This window comes from Pleurodeles waltl, chromosome 5, assembly GCF_031143425.1.
Source record: "Pleurodeles waltl isolate 20211129_DDA chromosome 5, aPleWal1.hap1.20221129, whole genome shotgun sequence".
NCBI classification, from domain to species: Eukaryota; Metazoa; Chordata; class Amphibia; order Caudata; family Salamandridae; genus Pleurodeles; species Pleurodeles waltl.
This window is the reverse complement of record NC_090444.1, coordinates 579,771,232-579,795,108: the sequence shown is the minus strand read 5'-3', so window position 1 is coordinate 579,795,108 and position 23,877 is coordinate 579,771,232. Positions and strand designations below refer to the sequence as shown.

The window sequence follows — 23,877 nt, the reverse complement described above, 5'->3', positions numbered from 1 at the left end:
AACCAACTAATAGTAAGTGCTTTAGCTTTAGAGGTCACCATGAGTCAATTTGGTGTTGGCAAATTCAAAAGTGTAACAGCTAAGGTAGACTAGAAGGTTGCATTTCGTAGTCTTAGTCTCAGTTGTCAGAAGGTCTAAATTTGAATGGAGCAGATTAACACACTTTGCATGTCAGAAGGAACAGGAATTTAATTTCCTCCATTTCAATCCTAGCTGCAAAGGTTATCTGCCTCACTTATGATTGGACATTATGATGCTAGAGAGCTAACATTTATTCTTTCCCTACCCATTTTGTGTCCTCAACTACTGTACTGTTGACCATTTTAATACTGTGCGACAGATCTTTCAGGTTCACCAGTAAGTCAAAGGGACCTTCCTCTGAGCGCTCAAGTCAGCTTACCATGTGACGCACTTTATTTTATTTGGCTCCACCATCAGTCTCAGCGTTTGGTTGAGGCTAGTGTGATTCAGTTATAATACCACCAATAATAAAATTAATCGTGTGTGATGCCCAAGGGTGCAATTATGTCCCAGTCAGCCTGCTGCCACTTTGTGCCCACATCGACTCGGGAAAGAGCATTGCCCCAACACACAGCCGGCACTCACCAAAGCACCAAATGGAAATCTCCACAGCAAACGTGATGTTTCTGGCACTGCACCTGTCAGAAAGGGTCCTCAGTCCTGCCCCTCTGATGCCAGCTGCTCTTCCAAAGGCTCTGATCAGGCTCCTCCTCAGCTTAAGGTTATGTTAGTGCCCAGCATAGAGCTTCAGCTGCCATCTTGTTTTTTTCATTAAACGCCGTCCAAGACCTTTTACAATTTCTTTTGCTATTCCATTTTTATTGTTGAGGGCTACCCACATTGTAAGAACTCTGCATCATGACACTTGCTTGCAGCCAATTTTTATAGTTGTAAAGCGCCCTCATGAGGATTAAATTGCATGCTGATTAGCCAGGAGTACGAAGCTCAGAAGAGGACCACATGCTCAGGACTCTGCCCTGGTCACACACCCCTTGTATCCTTTTCAGTAAATAATCAAACAAGTATATTGGCAAGTTAGTGAAATTGGCACAGTTAAGACCCTGCTAATACCATTTTCCAGTACCATCATAAATTAATTTATAGTTACCACATACAAGTATGTTTTAAGAATTTAGATGAATTTCAGACACATTTATGTTTTGTCTTAAAAGCTTAAGGCATTTTTTCTGATTACCCATTACGGTAACGATACGACGAGGCATATGCTAATATATCCCTGACCTTTCTTGTCACAGAAGGGTAAAATGCCCATTGTTGCCAAAACTCCACAAATAGTGTGACTCATTTAATCAGTCCTCACCTTACATTTAAAAAAACTGCATTTTGGGGACTTCATTTTCACTACTGTATGAATACAAAGGACAGCATACAATGTGAGTTTTGCATAAAGAACACAATGACTAGTTCAATGGATCACATGCATAAGGAAAGCATAGTAAAGTGATTTATGACATCGTTAGTTTGGGTAGAACATTAGGGCTCGCATTTCAAAGCCACCAAGTCTTTTTTATTCTTTAACTGTGTTTTTTTATTAACAGTTTGCCTCCATTCTGAATTTTGATCTGGGTGGAAACCTCTCTTCATACATTGTATTCACAGGTGACAAATGGGAAATGTCTGACCCAGTTCCAACATGCCTGGAAGGTTGGATGTGCCTTTATTCATAGGATGCCTGTAAGTACATATTTCTATGACTCATCTCTATTCCTGCCCCTATACACATAAACATTAACAAATGTTGGTCAATCTATAGAGGCTACCGTTTCTGTGTGCGTATCTATCTTTTTGCCCGTGTTTCATGTTCTCTGGGAGACACCACATTACCTTTGGCACTTACCACGGTCTTAGCTGCATCCTACCAACACTATTGGGATGAACCACAAAAGGTTGTGGCCTCTGCCCATATTAATGAGTGTTGCTTTTGGTGGCCTTGTTACATAAGGTTTGCAAATGCGCAAGTCCTCCTCAATGGTTCTAATGCAATGTTGTTATATTATTTGACAGAGGGTGGAACAAAAACTGCATTGGCTGTGATCTACACAAACGAGCATTAACTCCCTAGTATCGTTATAACTCATATAACAAGAACTGTCCCAGCTGCCCTGAGGGAATACACAGAGGAACACTTTGCTTTGCAGATCTCGCTAGAGATACTCTACAAACTATTCTGTACCTGCGGTTCCTTTCACAGAAGATTAAACAGATCTGTTGTTCTCCAAAGGTCTACCTAATCACACACTACATACCTCTGAAAAGGGCTCTCTGTCTGCAGCATAAGTCAAGCTTATGGATGTTAGAAAATAAAAAGTAATAACTGTGATTTTAATTGTACATTTACAGTTCAATCATTATAAGTAATGTGAAGTTCATCACATTTATTGTACAAGGTTTTTGTTAGCCAGTACAATTCATAAAAATGTGACTTCTTTTCTTTCTTAAAATTTTAACTCACTTGGAATTGTGAAGTAGCACACTTTTGTCCCTCTTTCAAATGCTACAGAACCTAAGGGGCTAATTTACTAACATAGTTAGGACTCATAATTTTATGACTGCGGGGCCTCCACAGTCGGCCGGAGTCTGTGCACTAGGGCCCAAATCTTCGCAGTCGGGGTGGAATCTCCTTACAAAGATTCCCCCCCGAATACGGAGATTCAGCGCCAAGTGTGAAGACTCTCCCTACACTGCAGAGACTCCGGAGTTGTAAAGTTACGAGTCCTAACTTTGTTAGTGAATTAGGCCCTGTGGTTCCTTATAACCCTTTGAGTGAATAATCAAACAGGTATAGTGGTAAGGTGGTCGTAGTCTAATTGGCACAGTTAAGACCCTGCCAATACCACTTCCCAGTAACATAATCGATTAATAAATAGTTAGACATACGTTTAGTAAAGTATGTTTTATGATTTTTTTTTCATTTCAAACACATTTAAGATTGTCTTAAAAACACAAGACTAAAACAAAACATGTAAATTACACGAGACAAAAAACCTAAATTCCAAAATATTTACCTGCCAATCTTTTCATCCATGCTCCCTCATCAATGCCCAGATTGTTATAGATGATTTTCAAGATATTTCCCAGTAATGTGTTCATGTGCTCCGAAGTTAGGGCAGTGCAGCACATTTCTGCCTTGTCCGGATTATTTTCAGGACCATATTCCCACCAGTGTGACATATAGCTGCACAACATTGGCAGTATCACTTCCATCACATGTGGCATTTGTGTGTAGCGGATCCCAGATTCGGCCAGTTCAACAATGTCTTCCATGAGCTTCTCGAGAGATGGGATGTTTGGACACACCTCTTGAACACTGGCTGGTAAACTGAGATCTAAAACAAAATTGAAGAACATTGTGATTTAATAACAGAGCAATTGCTAATGATGATTTTAGGAAAGGTAGCAGTGAGATAGTGGCCACAGTTCACTCTAGACAAACAGCTAAAGAAGGCCTTATGATAGGGCTGGCAATCCATCGTATTGATCACTTTTGCAAAAGGTCTCATTATCTTCTAAGTGATAGAATGCTTGCTAATTTAAAAATACGTTTAAAACTAGGGAAAAGCTTAAGAAAGTAATGAGAGGCCCTTAAACCACCCCTACCGCAGAAGCTGAAGTAGAAGTTTCTAGCATCAAGCAAGCATTACATCCAAGTGGTCATTTGAAAAGTCTGTTCAGAAAACTAAGGTTTTAATTCTGACTCTGCCACTCGGCCAAAATACCGCTTCCCCTATTCTGACATTCCCGCTGGGCCGGCAGGCGCTAAGCAAGTTAGCGCCCGCCGGCCCAGCGGGAATGAGGGGCGCAACACAGGAGCTGGCTCCGAATGGAGCCGGCGGTGTTGCGGCGGTGCGACGGGTGCAGTTGCACCCGTCGCGCTTTTCACTGTCTGCTAAGCAGACAGTGAAAAGCTTCATGGGGCCCTGTTAGGGGGCCCCTGCACAGCCCATGCCAGTGGCATGGGCAGTGCAGGGGCCCCCAGGGGCCCCAAGACACCTGTTCCCGCCAGCCTCTTCCTGGTGGTGACAACCGCCAGAAACAGGCTGGCGGGAAGGGGGTCAGAATCCCCATGGCAGCGCTGCTTGCAGCGCTGCCCTGGCGGATTCGCCCAGCCGGGGGAAAAACGGCGGGAAACCGCCGGCCCCGGTTTTCTGACCGCGATGGGCTTGGAAGCACCGCCAGCCTGTTGGCGGTGATTCCGTCATTCGCGACCCTGGCGGTCAAAGACCGCCAGGGTCAGAATGACCCCCTAAATGTCTTTTTGACCTAGCCGACGGAACATTTAATAAGGATCAAATAGCAGTCAAACATTGTGGCAGAACACCACCGTGGCATGTTCAGGATCTCTCCTTTCAATGGAATTTTGTTTGAAATAATTATTGTATGTGTGCACCTTTATTAATAAAGAAAACACTTTCAATCACTTTTGGTTCCTCAAGAACTCAAAATCCAAACGCTTGAAAATGTTTTGGTTAGCAAAATAGCCAAAAAGTCATGTTTAATAGCAGGAAACAAATGAAAACAACCCACTGAAGGAGGCATGATGGTGGTCATTGCTTCCTTAAAGAAGCACTGTCAGTTTAACAGCCTCTCAAGGCTGCAGCCTATATAGCGACAGTGGCAATGTTTTCTTTCACCCTTTTACTGTAGTGGACTTAACGCTCCCATTCTCCACCCTATTTCAATAGTGCAGAGAATGTAAGTTCCACAATCACACACAAAAGACTGGCAAAAGCTCTGATGCTCGCACAAGAAGGTTTCCTCCACTACCCGCCCCCCTCCCCACATTAGACTCCTAGGGAAGAGATCCCCCAGCAGCTTGAGGCTTTTTATGAATTATGATCAATGTTCATGGCAGACCCATGTCATCAATACTGAAAATGAAAGTAAAATGGGTGCATTCAGCTCCTTCTCCATCACTGCATCTGGTGTTCAGCACAGTTCAGCACCCCCAGGCCCAATTACATTGGGAGTGGTAACACTGGAAAGGGGAAATTCTACCCTAGTGGAACTCTGCTTGGGGATTGTCACAACAGAGAAGACCCTTCAGACTGTCCCCTAAAGACATTTGCAGAACACATTGTACCTACCTTCAGGGGGATGCCTTTTTCCCTCTTCAGAGAGAGCTCGTTCTACCTCCATTGGATGACAGAGCTGTGGTTACGCCCCGCTGCTCATTCTCTGACTGGATCCATACCATGCACTTAGTTTTCTTATAAATAATTTCACTACAAATGTTGCAGTGATATTATCAATGATGCCATGGAAGAAGTTATGAGTGATGTAATATGTGGGGTAATTACCAGGGCATGGCGAAGGCTTGAGTTATAATTATATAAGGGCATGAGTTAAAGTAACTTGAGATAACTATAGCTACAACTGGTGAATGTAAGTTGTTTTAAGAGTTTAAAACATTGACTGCCACCACTTTGTGGTTGAAGTGGTAGTGACCAATCAGATCTCAGCTTGAGATCAGTCAGGTTCGGTGGAGGATCCGCATCCCTAGACGTAAAAAGGTTTTGAGTATTTTTTGCTCAAAAGCTACTGAATGGATTTACACCAAAATACAAAAAATAATTTTTTCTGGACCACATGCCTTTCAGGCCGCTATACCCATTCATTGTGGGATACGATCGAGCAAGTCTTGCCGCAGATCCCGGTGGAGTCCCGGGCCATCGTCTCTTAAGCTGTTGCTGATGGGAGAGATGAGACGAAGTTCACTATTCCATGTGGGTTGGACCCGACCGACTCTCTAGGTAGATCGGTTGCGTCGCAAGTGGCCTTGAGGCACCGTCTTGGTTGAGGACATCTGTTTTTTTGGGGGATGTCCAACAAACCCTTATGGACATGCCCTTCAAAGGCACATTTCTCTTGCAAGACAAGGGGGACTCGGTGCTCAAGAGGCTCAAGGAGTCCGTGCCCAAGGTTCGGTCTCTTGGACTCTCGACTGCCCCTCATCCACAACAATCCACCTTTCACCCCTTTCTTGGCCACAGAAGGGTCTCCCTGTCGCGTCCCTTTTCTCCCAACCACTATGACACGCATGTTACTCAACCTCTGCAAGGCTGGGGATGAGGCATCCCTTGGGCTCGTGAAACAAGGAACCAGAGGTTAGCCCAGGCCAACAAGCACATGCAGCATCCTCCAAACCTTCCTAGTCCATCCCCCCATCTCGGACCAGTTGGGGGCAGGATTCACCATCACCTGCTCCACTGGGAATACATCATGGTGGACAGGTGGGTTTTGGAGATCATCCGGAGGGGCGACTTCCTTCAAGACTGCCACTCCGGCCATGGCTCCATCTTATGGCTGCGTACCAGAGGATCACCTGGCACTTCTCTGCGAGGAAGTCACAGCTCTCTTGGCCAAGGGAGCCATAGAGAAGGTCCCTGTGGCAGAAGTCGGTTGTGATTGCTATTCCTGCTACTTTCTGGTGCCCAAAAAAGGACAAGGACCTATGTCCTATCCTAGATCTTCGGTTCCTCAATCTCTTCCACAAGAAGGAGAAGTTAAAAATGCTCACTCCGGCTCAAGTCCTCACTGCCTTAGACCCATGAGACTAGACAGTAGTGTTGGACTTGCAGGATGCTTACTTCCGTATACCCGTCCTGCCCGCCCACAGCCGCTACTTGAGATTCGTGGTAGGTTACAAGAACTTTCACTTTACTGTGCTCCCCTTCGGCCTTACCAGTTCACGAAAGTGATGGTGGTGGTTGCAGCTCATATGCCCCATTTAGGAGTTTTAGGGGGTCATTACAACTCAGGCAGTCTTCGACCGCCAGGGCTGTTTTGGAGGAAGCACCGGCAACAGGCTTGTGGTGCATCCAGGGGAATTACAACCGCGGCAGAAGAGCCACGGTCGCACCGCCAGGACCGGCGGTTTCCCGCCACATTGGTCCCGGCAGTTTAAATCCCACAGGGCAGCGCTGATTGCAGCGCTGCCCAGGGGATTACGAGTCCCCCTCCCGCCAGGCTTTTCATGGCGGTAAGAACCGCCATGAAAAGGCTGGTGGTAAGGGGAGTCGTGAGGCCCCTGCCACGGCCCCATGGAGCTTTTCCAGAAAAGCGCAACCAGTGCAAATGCACCCGTCGCACAGCCGCAACACCGCCGGCTCCATTTGGAGCTGGCTCCCATGTTGCGGCCCAGCGGGGATCTCATAATAGACCCCACGGGAGTGCGGTCACATTAGCGACTGCCCGGTGGTTCAACCTTGGCGGGCGGCAGTTGCCCCCAGCCAAGGTTGTAATGAGGGCCTTAGTCTTCCCCTACCTCGACGACTGGCTGTTGAAGGCGAATATGCCCCAGAAAGTTGTCTCCCACCTTCAGACTACAGCGAACCTTCTACACACCCTGGGGTTCACTATAAATGTGCCAAAGTCACACCTGACTCCCTCTCAGATGCTCCCTTTTATCGGAGCTGTTCTGGACACAGTGCAGTTTTGGGTTTAGCCTTCCGAAAAGCAAGTCCAGGATATTCAGACTATGATTCCGATGGTTCAGCCTCTACCCTGGGCTTCATGAGAATGACTCTGAGGCTGCTGAGCCTCATGGCCCCCTGCATCTTGCTAGTGACACATGCCAGATGGCATATGCGGGCTCTGCAGTGGGACCTGAAGTTCCAGTGGGCACAGCATCAGGGGAATCTCTCCGACATGGTTCAGAACTCGAAGCAGACTGTGAAAAACCTGCAGTGGTAGCTTTAAAATTAGGATTGGGTCAACAACAGATCCCTTCCCCAACCAGATCTTACAGTACTGATAGACACGTCATTTCTGGGATGGGGTGGCCACATCAGAGAGGTGGAGATCAGAAGTCTCTGGTGGAGTCTGAACTTCACATCAATCTTTTGGAGCTTTGGCCCGTCAGGCTTGCATTGAGACTATTTCTTCCCTCTTTCGGGGGGAAAAGTCGTGCAGGTATTCACAGACAAGACTAACCCCATGTGGTACTGCAGCAAACAGGGTGAAGTGGGGTCCTAGACCATTTGTCAAGATGCTCTACGCCTTTGGACATGGCTGGCACATCAGGACATTACCCTGGTGGTTCAGCATCTGGCAGACCCTCTGAACACCAGAGCAGACAAACTTAGCTGTCGATGCATAGTCGATTACGAATGGTGTCTCCATCTGGAGGTGGCACAAGGCCTCTTTCAGCAGTGGGGAGAGCCTTATTAGATCTGCTCGCCTCACAGAGAACATACAATGTCAGCTGTTTTGCGTGTTGGAGTTTCCACGGCGGCACTCGCTCAGCGACACTTTTCATCTCAAGTGAACTCAGACCTCCTTTATGCCTTCCCACCGATACCACTTCTGTTCAGAGTTCTGAAGAAGATCAAGAACGATCCTTGTGGTTTCAGACTGGGCACCAAGAGTATGGTATCCAGAGTTACTGAGCATGGCCACAGACCCTCCAGTCAGACTGCCCCTTCAGGAGGATCTTCTTTCGCAGCAGCAGGGGACGGTCCTACACCCAAACCTGTCCAAGCTTCACTTTCATGCATGGACAGCTTGTGACTATCCGCACAAAGTCTGAGATGTTATATTGGCAGCCAGGCGTCTGTCCATCAAAAAGTATACGCCTGTCAGTGGCATAAATTTGTGGCATGGTGTACCAACAATTCTGTTGTACCCCTCTTTGCCCCTCTCTCTGAGGTTCGCTTGTTCAGCCTTTCTTTAGCCCAGCAGAGCTCTGCTTTGGACACCCTTAAAGGTTACTTGTCGGCTATCTCAGCCTTTCTTAGATTGCCAGGCCAACCTTCCCTTTACAACCCTCCTATTGTTGGTAGATTCCTTAAGGAACTCACCCATTTGTTTCTTCCAACCCTATTTACCATGCCCCAGTGGGACCTCAACCTTGTCCTCCCTTACTTAATGTGTGCCCCTTTTGAGCCGTTGTAGAATTGACCCTTGCGACTCCTTACTCTCAAAACTGTTTAACTTCTTACCATCACCTCTGCTTGCAGAGTGAGTGAGCTTCCAACTCTTTCTTCCAAGTCCCAATTTTTGTCTGTTCACCCTGACAAAGTGGTGCTTCGTATGAGGGCCTCCCTCCCTCCCAAAGTTGTTATGCCTTTTCACGTAGGCCAATTCATCACTTTGCCTACTTTTACGCACCTCCACATCCTTCTCATGAAGAGGAGAGACTCCACCATCAGGATCCAAAAAGAGCAATGGTTTTTTATCTTAGTCATACCAAAGATTTCCAGGTGGACGATCAACCCTTTGTTGGATATGCGAAAGGGAAGGCAGTGCAGAAGCGTACCATCTCACAAGGGGTACTGCTTTGTATCAAAATGTGCTATATACACACACACACACGCATATAGTATATATATATATATATATATATATAGTATTTAAAATAAACTTATAGTTAGGTAAAATTGAAATTTGTCAGTGACAACATTAATATTTTGAATATTTAGAACTAAAAACAAAGAAATTCACCAGTTATAGTAAGCAGACCTAACTATAACTTGTGCCCCTCCATGCACTACTTATGACCTCACATATGACATCACTCTTGATATGTTCTATTACATCATTAATACCTGCGGATAGCCGTGTGGCTAGCCCCCATAAAGACAGCTGGGAGATGACCACAAAGCCTGGTTGGCCAACCCCTAGCATGCAGCCAACCCCACGCTGCACACAGCCTTTGGCCATGCGCGGCAGGGTTGGCCACAGGGCCTGGTCCTGGGGACCCCAACCCACAAGGCCTTTAGTTTTTTTAAAGGGGATTGGGGGGCTTCATGCCACCCCTCCCCGAGTCTCAGTAGGCCCTGGGGCCCCCATCCCCAGGATCTTTTTTAAAAGGGAAGGCAGACTGTACGGCCCCCTCCCATGCCTCCTTAGGCCCTGGGGACCCCATCCTCTGGGCCTTTAATTTTTAAAGGGGTGGGCGTTCACCTGGCGCCCTCCCCAGCCTCATTATGTCCTGGGGATCTCATCCCCAAGGATCTTTTTCTTTAAAGGGAAGGGGGCTCTGTGGCCCCCCTCCCTGAGCCTTGTAAGGCCCTGGGGATTCTATACTTCAGGGCTGCTGTTGTTTATTAAAAGAGGAGATGGGGCCACATGACCACCTCCCCAAGCCTTGTTAGGCCCTGGGGACCAGATGCCCACAGGGTGAGGTAGAATGGGAGGTTACCAATTTCCATGCCAGTCCATATGTCAAACTTATGCTGATACAAATCGCAATTCCCTCTCATTACTAATGGGAAATGGCTGCAGTATTGAAGCCCAGGGTTAGCCAGCACCCAGGAAACCTTTTATCAATGACTGGGTATTTCATGGGAACCGGTCAAAACCTGGACCTTGTGAAGCCAATGCAGTGTCAATGTGGTTTTCATGTGGTCAAGTTTTGGTCCATTCCTCTGACCTATGTTAGGTCCATCCACACAAGTGAGGTAATGTTTTTATCATGTGCAGTTTGAGCAAATTGGGTGGTAGGACTTTTATCAGTATTCACTGACTCTAGAACTTTTCACTACAGCCAAAATTTCTGTTTGTGTGACATTCTGGGTAGGAAACCCTAATGAGATTGATGCAAGCCACACCACTTTTGGCTTCAGTGTCTAGTTTTTTTTAATGTATGTGTTTGTGGGTGTTGGCCAATTCTGGGCCCAAATCCTGTAGCAACTCACATTCCTACAACAACTGAATTTTCCATAATTAATTTTGTGGCCTTTCCTGTAGCAGGTGATAGGCTCACCCATTCAGGTAAGATAGTGTTTCTATCAGGAAAAATGTGGGAAAGATTTGTAGGAGGACATTGGTCAACACCACAGATTCCAGAACCTTCTCTCAAAAAAACACGAGCAATTGCAGTGAACTTAGCTAATGTTTGACCTTTACAGTCCCCCAGTTCCCATTGGTGGAGGGGGCTGAAGAAGTAAATGTGACCTGGATGTATTTTGTAGAATATAGTTATGAAGTTTGAAAGCAACCTGCTCTAGTTAGGTTTTTTCTTGCCATTGGTATTAATCTAATGACATTTTAAAATTAGAATTGGCTTCTTTTTGATGAAAAATTAACAGATTTTGGCCAGCTTATTTTTAGAATGTGTATCAAAAATATTTTCTTGTTTAAAAAAAAAAGTTTTTTCTAAAGAAGCACATTTAATTCACACATTTTATGAAAAAAGTGCTCTGGAATTTGGGATGATTCAGTCTTCATAACGTCAATGGACATTCCCATGAAGGACTTAAGCCCCAGATGTACTAACCTGTTTCACAGTTACAAAAACACTAAGGGGGTTATTACAACTTTGGAGGAGGTGTTAATCCGTCCCAAATGTGACGGATATACCACCAGCCGTATTACGAGTTCCATAGGATATAATGGACTCGTAATACGCTGGTGGTATATCCGTCACTTTACCGTCACTTTTGGGACGGATTAACACCTCCTCCAAAGTTGTAATAACCCCCTAAATCTGCATTTGTGGTGAAAGCAAACAAGATTTTGGGGGTCATTCTAAGTTTGGCGGGGCAAAAGACCGCGGGGGCCATTCAGACTTTCCCGCTGGGCCGGCGGGCGCCCGCCAAGAGAGCGCCCGCCGGCCCAGCGGGAAAGGCCCTGCAACACAGAAGCCGGCTCCGAATGGAGCCAGCGGTGTTGCAGGGGTGCGACGGGTGCAGTTGCACCCATCGCGATTTTCACTGTCTGCTATGCAGACATTGAAAATCATGCTGGGGCCCTGTTAGGGGGCCCCTGCACTGCCCATGCCAGTGGCATGGTCAGTGCAGGGGCCCCTAGGGGCCCCAGGACACCCATTCCCGCCATCAGCCAGAAACAGGCTGGCGGGAAGGGGGTCGGAATCCCCATGGTGGCGCTGCTTGCAGCGCCGCCATGGAGGATTCTCCCAGCCGGGGCTAATCCGGCAGGAAACCAGCCGGACCCGGCTGGGCGACCGCGGCTTTACAGCCGCAGTCGGAATACCACATGAAACACCGCCAGCCTGTTGGCGGTGCTTCCGTGCACAGCCACCCTGGCGGTCTATGACCGCCAGGGTTGGAATGAGGGCCTTTGTATTATAGAAAAATGCCTCTTTTGTTGTAGTCGCGCCCATTTTGTCTGGGCTGGTGCTGCTGTTTTTTTTGCACAACCATTAAAGTGACAGTGCAAAGCATGTCTCCGTGCCTTCCCCTGCAGCCTTGGTAAACAGTATTTAACCAGCCAATTCAACCTAGCAAAATAAACCTTTTGTCAATGCTAAACCTTCTTTTTTATTACTTATAAGTCACCCATAACATAGGCCCTAAATGCCAACAGGGCTAGGTGCATGGTATTTTAAAAGTAGGACCCATACCTTTTATATTTTTCATGTAGTGACAGTGAAAAACCTTTAAAGTAATTTTCACTGTAATAAGGCTCACCCTTGCATAGAAAAGCAATGGATTACAAAATATCACCTTATAATGCATAACTTCAATTCGGGTGTAGCTAGAGAAATACTACAAGAACTCATTTTAATATTAATTTATGATCCAACCTAATGTTCAAGACGGATTTTATATTGCTTTTTTGAAAATAACACTTTTAGAAAGTTGTCAGTTTCCTGCCTGAGCCAAATGAGGCATTTTGCGTGAGTGCACTGTCACTAAGGAGCTGAATGGCTCTTTGATGAGGTGTGAAGTAGATCCCAGTGCTGAAACAAAAGACTTTGGCCTTCATTACAACAATGGTGGTATTGACCATACCGTCGCCGTGGCTACCAGCCGCCAACCTGCATTATGACCGTAGACGATATTTCGGCAGAAGGCTGGCGGAATACCGTTGACGGTCATGGCGTGGGATGGCGGTAAGGTGGCGCTGCTGTCAGCAGCAGCGCCACACCAGCAAAACACCGCAGACCATATCATGAGCAATGACACGGCCTGGCAGTATTTTGCTGGCGGACGCTGCTGCTGGCAGCAGCACCGCGTCCCATCTCCTGCCTGAGGACACCCTGCAAGCAGGTAAATTGGGTTCTCAAACATGAGAAGGGGGTGGAGGTGTGTGTGCGTGTGTGGGGGTGCTGTGTGTGCGTGTGTGGGGGTGTTGTGTGTGTGTGTGTGGGGGTGTCTGTTTTTGTATGCGTGCATGCGGGTGTGAATCGCATTGAATGAGTGCGTGAATGACTGAATGTGAGTGTACATGTATGTTGTGTGTTGTGAGTGCGTGTGTACGACAATGTATGTAGGTGTGTGTTGCGGTGTGTGGGTATGTATGTGTGTATGCGTGGGTGGATGTGGGTATGTGTGTGTGTATGAGTGTGTATGTGTGCACTTTTGGGTACGTACATGTGCAGGGGGCAGGAGAGGTAGGGGGAGGGTGGGGGAGGACTCTGGGGAGGGGCGGGGGGAGACGGCTATCAGTGCCAGGGAATGAATTACCTGGTACTGATAGTGCCTATTGCCATGGTTTTTGTGGCGGTACACTTGCCACGAAAATCATGGTGGTAGGCTGGAGACCAAAGTCTCCAGCCCTGCGGCCGTTACCACCCTGGCGGACGGAGTGGTACATTGGCGGTTTGGCTTGAGCCAAACCGACAATGCCATAATTTGGGAAATGGTACCGCCAGCCTGTTGGTAATACCTTTCCCCAAATTACCGCCGACCGCCAGGGTCGGAATGAGGGTCTTTGTGTGGGTAGCATCCTGTTCCTCTGACAGGATGACCATTTTGGCAGTGCCCAGGAACATATTTATATTCAAGGGCCTGCTTGTCACAAGCAGACTTAGCCCACACCTGGCCCTGCCCTTTCCATTGCCCTGTTAACCAGCCAGACCCCACTTTCAGTCTGAGAGGAGCTGCCCCCAGAATAGGTATATAGAGACTATAGAGAAGATGTTGCTCATTTCTCCAGCCTACACCACTGGGAAGACACAGATAGCTCTACACAGGGGAAGAAAGGTTCTGCCATGAACACATTAGGTAGAGAGGGGCAAGTTGGCATAGTTTAAGTAAACAAACAAGGAATTGTTGCAAAAGTGGGTAGGACACCCTTGGGAACTTTTAACCCGAGAAAGTGCCAGGTGTTTTCCCTACTCCCAGGCTGGCACTGAGCATAAATGTGGCATTCCCAGGCCCCTCTACAGAACACCTCTGGACCTATGGAAAACAGAAGAAGGCTTGCACCTGCTGTTTTAACTTGTGAGGGGACCCTTAAGGACTGGATCTGCTCCTACTTGTACCCAGGGTTGAGAAGCAGACTCCAAGGGTCAGTTGGCTGACCTCCTGTTAAGCTATAGTGACATAAAAGCTGCAAGAAGTCACTTTTCTGAAGAGCCCAGCTGAACAGTTGCAACTAATTCTGCTGCGGACCCTGATGGTGACTTCCACAGGAATGAGCCCTTACCTCCAAGCAGTGTCCTTGTGGTTTTGGGCTCCTAGATAAGTGTCAGAGTGTACTCCTCCTGCCTAACCCTAAGAACTTAGACTTAGTTATTTTTTCAAGGACTTTTGCCTTGACAGCCAACTGATGACCAGAACAAACCCTCCAAAGGCTAAAGATTCAGGTTGCTCTTGCTCAGAACACTTTCACAGCAGCAAATCCTTTTCAGGGGGTCATTGTGGAAAATGTGTTCAGCCTAATGGAGCTCTGCTCAGCTACAGATTGCAGCATTGTGCCACTGGAGCAATCCAAGCTACAAAAACGGGCCTAAGTCCAAAGGCACTAATCTTCACTGGCAAAGACACCAAAAGTATCTGGCTGGCGATGAATCTTCTATGTGCATGAATCTTGAATGTCTACCACTCTAACCTTTCCCACCAGAAGTCAATAGCTTCACTGAAACACTGTCCAACAGTTATCCGGTATTGTGGAACCCATTTTTGCCACAGCTTGCTGCCCTACCACGCTGAGGATTTTTCACTTCCATTTCAGAGATTAAGCCAGAAGGTAAAACTTCAGACAGAGAAAAACTTGTTCCCTGTATCCTGCCATGCTCTATCACGGTCAACCCTAAATTTGACTCTTTCCTGGTCTAGCGTGGCTAGTATCACCTAGTTGGTGCTTTGCACTTTTTGGTGCTGTTTTTATCTAAACCTTTAAATATTCCTATCTCTTTTTCCCCTCACTGGAGCTTTGCCATTTTGGTCGAATTTTGTTCTTTAAAGACCCTATCTTTATAAATTGGAGTTGGATTTTTATTGTGCTGTCTTTCTTTCTTTTTACCTGTTTTGGTACTTCTAAAAATGCTTTACTCATTTTCCTAAGTCAAGCGTGTCTAAGCTGTATCATAGCTACCAAGGGATAGGCTCAGGATTAAATTAATGAACCCTTTACTGAATTAATCAAGTACGGTGCCATTAGTACTTGTGGTGGATACCATCCACCCCAACAAATAATCCACTTTCTCACACCTATATATTCAATTTCAAGAGAGGATAAAGTTTTATTGAGTCGTAAATAGGGTTGCAACTGGATAACAATTTGATATTTGAAAGTGGAGTGTTTTGAGCTTCCGTACTACTCATTCGGAAAAGGGCTAAAGGGCAGCGGTCCCCTATGAAACACTCCCCTTTTGTGAATTGTGGGAGGGGTTTTTGGGAGATCTCTTCCAACTCTTTCCGTAAAGGTAAACTGACTGCTTTAAAAAAAGATTTCTTAATTTAAATGCAATCCCAAACATTGTGGTCTGTTGACCTTTTTAGGTAACCATCCCTCTGATTGTATCCAATTGGAATGAGTCACAATTTGCAGCCTACCTAATGAATAATAATTAGGTCACTCTGATTGGGGCCCTCTCTGATTCAAAACTTAACAAACAGACCTATTTGTACATAGGTCCATTCACAACGATTCAATACTGCTTGCAAATTGCAACTAATTTTTGCAACCAGTATAATCATAATTTTGGTGCCAGATGTCCATCCTGAGGCTGAAGAAGGCTGGAAAAGACAGTCACGTTATTTTCATTGTTTGTGTTCTAGGCTCACAATTATCAGAAGACTGTACGTCCTGCATGAACATTTCCAGTAGAATTCTCAAGGAGACAGAGAAAATTAGACTTCAAAGAAAGCATGAACACTCCAGATATCAGGAATCTCCCTTTGTAACTAAGGGACATGGCGAAGCGGCCCTTTCTTTCTTGGCATCCCCTACGGTCTGCAAGCACACCCCAAGAGAGAGTTCTAAGAAGAGGCCACAACATAATGAGAGGTGCCATTCATGCTCATTACTGAGAACAGGTACAATGTGTTTGCTTACCCTTAAAGTCGGTGATGGCTTCCGAAGCCATTCAGCCATGAGACTGTGTGATTTACTCTTGGAAACTTAAGAGTGAGGAAGGAATAAGTCACAGAGAAAGTGCAAATCAGGCCCAGGATTCTTAGAACTGTTGACTACAAAAAACATTTACTTTACCTTTCTGTAATTTTAGAACCTTGTTTGAAATATGTCAGTTTTTAAGGTACCAAAGTCATAACTTTTAGTAATCTCCATAGTATTGCCCAGCCATTTTAACTTTCTAAAAGCTGTTAATCGGTAAAGACTTAAAAATTGTGTGACTTCATGAAGAAAACTAGAAAGACACTCTTACGTTGATGTAGTAAGCATGTGAAATTAGTCTGAAATGTAACAAAATTGAACATGACACAAAATGTGATATTAAATTTATTTAAATGCTAAAATGAAATTCAAAAGGGACAGTTTCATATGCTGCTAATGTAGATCACATATGTTTCTTTAAAAGAACACTTATTTCACGGGAAGTATGTTTAGCCGAAAGTAATAAGAATGGTCTACATACAAGCAGAAAATTCAAAGATCAACATCGATGAGAATATGCGTTTTTCCCCAATGCATTGTAACAGTGATGGAGCAACAGACTCTCTACATATGAACGACCAGAGAACCGCAGCTGAGAAAATTAAAAGTAAGCATTATGAACCTGATTCAAAAACTGCACTTTTAAGTAAGTTTACACTTTTGAGAAAGTGTACTACTTTTTGGTATTCACAAACTGCACTTTTGTACTAACTCACACTACGCATGGCTAATTACTGGTACTGCAACACCCTTTCATAGAAAATAATGACAGTAGAGTCCTAAAATAAAACCCCACTGGAAATAATGTTAAATTACAATAAATATTTGAAATAGTAAAATGTTTTAATTAATGTTTAAAATATAATAATATAGTGCATATGTATTATTTATTTATATAATATTCAATGACATATGTTAAATGTATTATTTATTTATAAAATATTTAATAGCCTATTTTGAATGTCAAATTGTTATTAAATATTTTATAATTAAATAATAGATATGTACTATGTTTATTTATTCATTAATATTCATAAATGTATTTATTTATATTTTGAACTATTTTAAATCGTTCATTTCATTTAATATTATTTCCTGTAGTTTTGATTTTAAGTCCTTGGTGCCATTATTTTCTTCAGAGGTTGTTGCAGTACCACTGGATGTCCATGTATAGTGCTGGACTTGTAAAAAAGCGTAAGTTGCTATACAAGTGTAAATTACTATATAAGTAGCGTTTCTGAATACCAATAAGTAGTAAACTTACTCAAAAGTATAAGTTACCTTTGTGAATCAGGCCCAATGTATAGATGCAGTGTTTGTATAATGCAAACCTAGATAAAAGGCAATGGAGCAGGGCTCAGCTGCTTTAAATTCTTCATGAATATATGTCTGTCACTAATAAAAGGGTCACAGCATACCTGCTCTTTCTTTGGCTGTTTTTGTGTTGTAGATGGAGTATGCATTATGTGCATTGAGATGTGTTTCCAGAAACGCCACTGGGAAGGCACCTGAAAAAGCAGCAAGGCATTCCCCAATTGCAGAGCGCTGCCTGTGAAGGAATATTACCAGTATTTAAGTATTTTTTTACCAGTATTAACAAATATTAACAAATAATAACACTATTTACCAAAAAGACTAAAGATATTAAGATATATAAATATGTTAAAATATAATAAATATATTATTAAACATATCAACAAACCATTACCAGTTTAAACAAATAACTTAAGAAATAAAATAAAAAACAATTATGTTACCAGTGTTGACAAAGACCTTTTCATTTCATACAATCAATGCAAGTGTGACATTTTTATTCATGCTCAGGAAATAAAACCAGGACTAGGAACTATATAAATTCCACTTGAAAATTGCATACAGAGTTATTTCACACTACATTGCCCAATTACACTGACATTGCTTAGGTTATAATTATTTTTGCCATTGCCATCACATTTCAGGATGTCTTCATTTGCATAAATATCGTATGTAAGTATGTGGTATTTGTGTAGCACAAACCTAGCTGCAAGGCACAGGATTGCTGTAGAAGATCAAAGGCAAGTTTGCAGTTAACAAGTGATTGGAGCTGTAGTTGCGTACTGAGTACTGAGAGTGAAGTGGACTGCTACCACGTTATCCGCAAAGTTCTTTAAAGAGATGTGTCCTGCGCTATTTCTTAAATTGAACTAGGGGTTGGGGCGATATAGATGTAAAAGGGCGTGCCATTCCAAGCATATACATTACACATAAAATGATAATTTCATAAATATAGAAATAAAGCACATCATTACTGTATTATTACCCATATTTGTGTTGACTGAGCACAGTAGTGTAAAAGAATTTAGCTTCATACTTATCAACAGGGCAGCACCAGACCCTGTATTATAAATAAGGTGCACTTCTCTAGTATGTGCCATGGCGCACCATTAACTGGGTGTCCCTTGGGCAACCCCGGTAAAGTTGTTCAATTCTGTTCTATTGTTTTGAATGCACTGTTTCTGGAGCATCTATGGACATAGGGCTTTACTGGGAACAGCACATTAGTGAAAAACAGATTGGTTGTTTGAAGCTGCCAGTACTCCTTTCAGTATGCAGGCAGCAACTCAACCTGCAATTCAAAGAGATCCACCTGCAGGCATGTGCTGTGATTGACTACACCAGCTGGCAGGTGGATACGTGCGTATGCTTGGGATCCTATTTGACCCCTTTCAAGGGATGTCCTCTGGAGTTCACTGACTGTGCTTCAACTCTTTGTGGGGCACAGTCAATGCACCTCTGATGGTGTCTTTGCTTCTTTGCCCGTATCTGTAATATTGTATAGATGTAGTAGCAAAATGATCTTTCAATTGCTTGGGCGTCACCCCCCATGTAATGAGGGACCACACAGCATGCTCATGATGGCGCAAAATATGATTTGTAATTATCTGTATTGCAGAAGACTTCACATGCATCTTGGAGCCCTTCTATATTACCACAGTGGCTTGGGGGGGAAACAAGCAGGAGTGAATGGCCACTGTACCCCAAAAGAACATATGAGGATCTGGCCCAAGCTGATGACTTTCCTTTGAAGTCCTATTACTTAAACATTTGCAGACTTACACTGTTTTAGAGTGCCCTCGAAGAGTGGCAGCCTCAGAGATAGGAAGTCTCCGTTGTGCTGCAGTGGGACCTAGGCCTGGTGGCCATTTGTTTTAAATTTAACATGCACATCAAGGAGTTATATCATTCTGATTCAGTTCAGAGCTGAATAGGACCCATTTCAGTCTAGTTCATGGTTTGCTTACATAGGGATGATCACTGTCTTTACCATAGCATGACCAATAGAATCATTATTCCGCCCCATCAGTAAATGCTAACCAAGAAAATAGCAGAAGAGAGACCATTTCTCAGACAACCCATCTGTTTTTAACTTTTCTAAATATCCATCACTATTAACATGTTTAGTATTCCCATTTCAGAGTGTACCAGAGTATGTTTATCCAAAACATTTTATTTTCCACGCTAAGGGCCTCATTATGAGTGTTGGGGTCCGAGGACCACCACACTCGCGTTGAAGATCGGTCTGTGCAACTTTGACGGTCTGACTGCCTAATTACAACCTTGGCGGGTAAACCCGCCAGGGGACCACCATCCCTGCTGGGAACATGGTTCCCAATGTGGTGACGGCAGTTGGGCTTGAAACCAGCCAGGGAGGCACTGGTTACAACGCTCTCTCCCACAGCCTTTTCATGGTGAGAACCCCGCCATGAAAAGACTTGTGGAAAGCCAGTGCCAGGGGCCACACGGGGGACCACTGCACTGTCCATGCCCACGCCAGGCATTGCCGGAATGCGCACTGTCTGCTCTGCAGACAGTGTGCATTCCGATGCTGGTGGAGTGTTAGAATATTGGCCTTTGATCTCTTAAAGGAGCAGAGACCAATATCCTAACACTGTTCCCGCCAGTCAGCCTGGCGGGAATGCGTATTACAATGTTCCCGCTAGTCAGCTAGTATTGTAATACGCTTGGGGGGGGACGTCACCACTATGTCGGTGGTGTCCTCCCCATGAGTTTTGCTGTCCCGTAGGTGACTGCTGCCAAACTGATAATGAGCTCCAAACTCTTCTTCCAGAAAGTAAAATCTCTCTTCGAAGTCTGTCATATTTTTGAACTTTTCTGCTGTTTTACAATTTTGCAACTTCAGCTGTCCTAAACTAATCTAACACTGAATTAAAAAAAAGCTTACTCCAGAAGGACAGGAATTTGATTGTGAGGCATGCTCTGCTCTCAAGCATGGCTTCAATAAAAGGAGTTTGAAATCATTTTGTGCATCAGGGTTATTTTGGGATACATTTTTCTAATTGTCATAGTTTTATTTTCAATGTACCGTATCGGAGATTTTTTTCTGTAATACATTAAAATCACTTAACAATCTACCTTCTATTTATACATGTTAGACCTGACAGTCTTAGGGTGGACACCGTCCCCCAACATTTTGCCTGACTCCTCCACTTTTCTGACCTCGTTTTTGCTGGTTATGGGACTCTGGGCACTTTCCCACTGCTAGCCAGTGCAATTATTTAAAAGGCAAAACATGCATTCTTGTGTTTTGCATGTGTTGGCAGTAAAATACTCCAAAAGTCATTTTCAATACAGCAAGGCCTATTTTTCCAATACAAAAATATTTGGATTACATTATTACATCTTAGAAGTGTAATTCACAAACTGGAAAAGATAGGGTTTTCGAATTTGGTGTCTCTGGCATCACAATTCAAAATCACAACTTATGGTGGAGATGGATTTTAAATTGTAATTCTGAAGATGCCACTTTTAGAAAGTTGGCATTTTCTTACTTTAGCTATTTTGTGCCTGCTGTCTGTCTCTGATAATTTGTCTTGGGTAGGTGACAGCTGGGCTTTGTGTATTTCTCCTAGATATCCACACACAATGGGAACTTAGGTGTGACTTGATGGGCCTTGATTGGCCGTCCTAGCAGGATGGGAGGGAGGAGCTAGCCACAGTCTCACTTACATTTGAATAGGCTGTGTACTGTCCCCACACAAAGGGCTGCATAGCCCCCTGTAGTGCGTCTGAAGCCAGGGCTGGAAGGGCAGGACCTCTGTGCACTTTCAAAGGCCTGTCCTTGAAGTCTTCCCCACTTCAAAGGCCCAATTGTGTATAAGTACTGGACCTCTGACACCACCAACCTGTGACTCCTCTGCTAGAAAGAAAGGCTGATGTGCTGCTAAAGGACTGCCACTCTGCTGAACTGCTGCTCTGCTGGACTCCTGTCTTACTGGGCTGCCGGCTGTCCCCCTGCATACATGAGAAGAACTGGACCTGCATCACTTGAATCCAGAGTGACTCCAAGGACCAGCCAACTGGTTTCCTGATCTGAAGTCCCTGAATTCTCAGGGACATAAAAGACTTCCAACCAACCTACTTCTGCCATCTGTGTGTCTACCCTGCCAAGTCGTGCCACCCAAGTTCTGAACCCTTGGAAGTGAGACCTAAGGTGCTTGCTCCAGCAGTCCCAATGCATCCCCTGTCAACCCAACACATCACTGCCGCTGTGTGGATCAGGACCGGTGCATCACTACTGCTGCGAGGATCAGAAAAGGTACATCTCTCCTGTTGCATGGAACCGAACCAGCGTGTCACCGCCGTTGCAGAACCAGACCTGATGCATCACCTCTGGACCCACCGCATCTCAGAACTAACACATCGCTGCCACTGCATGGAGAAACTCAACACATCTCATGTACAGCATGGCAAAAATCAATGCATCTCCTTCACTGTGGAGATCAACAACTGTGCATTGTTTCTGCTGCACCCCGCATCTTCAATGTTGACGCAGCCACTGGGTCCCTGTATCCAGCATGTGTTCCATCATTGTCAGCCTGAACTTTTGACTTTTTCCTGGTCCGGCATGACCAGCTATCCCAGACTGGCGCTTCTTGCTTCTAAGCACTATTTTACAATTTAATTTTTAAAAATTCCTAACCCAAGTTCTATCTATTGTTTTTTTTGTTGTTTTGGTCTTGTTTTATTAATTACACATGCTCTTTTTTTCTAACACGGTGTGGAATCATTTGTGAGCTTTTTCCACTGTTTTTACTGTTTGACGTGTCACGTAAATACTTAACTTGCTGCCTCTACATTAAGCATGACTGCTTTCTGCCAAGCTACTAGAGGGACAGCAAAGGTTAATTTAGGGTTTGTCTGACATTTACCTTGACAAGGATTGTGGTTGCTGCTTGACTAAGGTTCACACCTCAGTCAACCAACAACCCAATCTCTAACAATAATCTTCAGGTATCTCTAGCATGCTTTTCACAAAGAGAATGAGGAGTATGTTAAACAGCCACCAACACTGAGCACAAATTGTTATTCAAAAAGGCAAGAGAGACATTCATTTAAGAATATGTGCTTTTTTTGTGGTTCACCTCCCTCTAAAGCTAATGCAAGGGGACAGGGTACTTGTATCAGTGATTGGTAAGATACTACAAGAAACTGCACATTAATCCAATAAACATTATTGCCTTGATTCAAATCTATTTTTAGAAATTACAGAGTGACTTACACGTTTAACATGTATGTGTCAGGCTTAGGTATTTTCAGCATGTTCAATCAATCAATCAAGGATTTGTAAAGCTCGGCAAATCACCCGTGGGGCTCTCAAGGCACTGGGGTTGCTTGCTGAGCTAGATGTTAAATACCTCTAAGTTACAGTGGTATGTATGTAAACCATATAAGTCTACATTTGTGCCATCAGTGAGTAGTAAAGCGTCTGTTTGAAAAAAATGGCTTAAAATGTTCTAAAAAATACAGTGTAAGACTGCACATCATCGACAGAATATTACGATGAAAGAGATTAGTTCTCAATTAATCAAAATCTAATCAGCAGATAAATATACCTTTAAAGGATACTGATAAGAGTGTGAATAAAAAAATAAGCAACATCTGCCAGATACAAACATTATGTATTATGGGATTTTGAATCTATGTTGAGTTTTTAAAAATACTGAGCAAGTGCTGCAATGCTATGGATTCTGGAGGCTTAATAGGAAAAGCTAAGGACCTGTCTGAGAATTTTGCAGATGGGTTACTACGTCACAAACATGACAAATATCCTGCCTGCCTTATTACAAGTGTACTATATGCTATGGTGCTTGTAAAAAGGTGGACAGGATATCTGTCATGTTTGTGACAAAGTACCCTTCAGCCAAACAAACTCTAAATCAGGCCCTAAGACTTTTCTGACATAGAAGAATGTTTGGAATCCAACTATTTAGATGTGCCCTAGATGAATTAACATCTTCTTGACTTCCAATGCAGACAAATAATTCCAAGTGTGATTTATTTTTTCCAACCCATAAATGTATTTGTTGACAGCCTTTAATAAGTAGGGTGATGATGTTTGTGAAACAGTTACAGAATATAAATATTTCTGAAGGAATTCATTAAAGAAACATTTTTGTTATTTCCTTAAAGACATCAATCTCCTATGTTGAGGGATTAGAAACTTTAGAGCAGGCCACCATTAGAGATCCAAGTTAAGTGGCAAATAAAACACTTGTTTAATAGCAGATTCAGCACATTTTGCATTAC

General features: G+C 44.1%; 1 protein-coding gene across 1 annotated transcript in view; it reads right to left on the bottom strand.

Annotated features, from left to right (window-relative positions):
- RYR2 (ryanodine receptor 2) overlaps positions 1-23,877 on the bottom strand; it is a 2,714,825-nt gene that overhangs the window by 648,475 nt on the left and 2,042,473 nt on the right. The window contains exons 66-67 of the mRNA XM_069234403.1: positions 17,709-17,839; positions 3,048-3,368 (exon numbers count right to left, since the gene is read on the bottom strand). Coding sequence (XP_069090504.1) covers positions 3,048-3,368; positions 17,709-17,839 — 452 coding nt within the window. The remainder of the gene's footprint in view (positions 1-3,047; positions 3,369-17,708; positions 17,840-23,877) is intronic.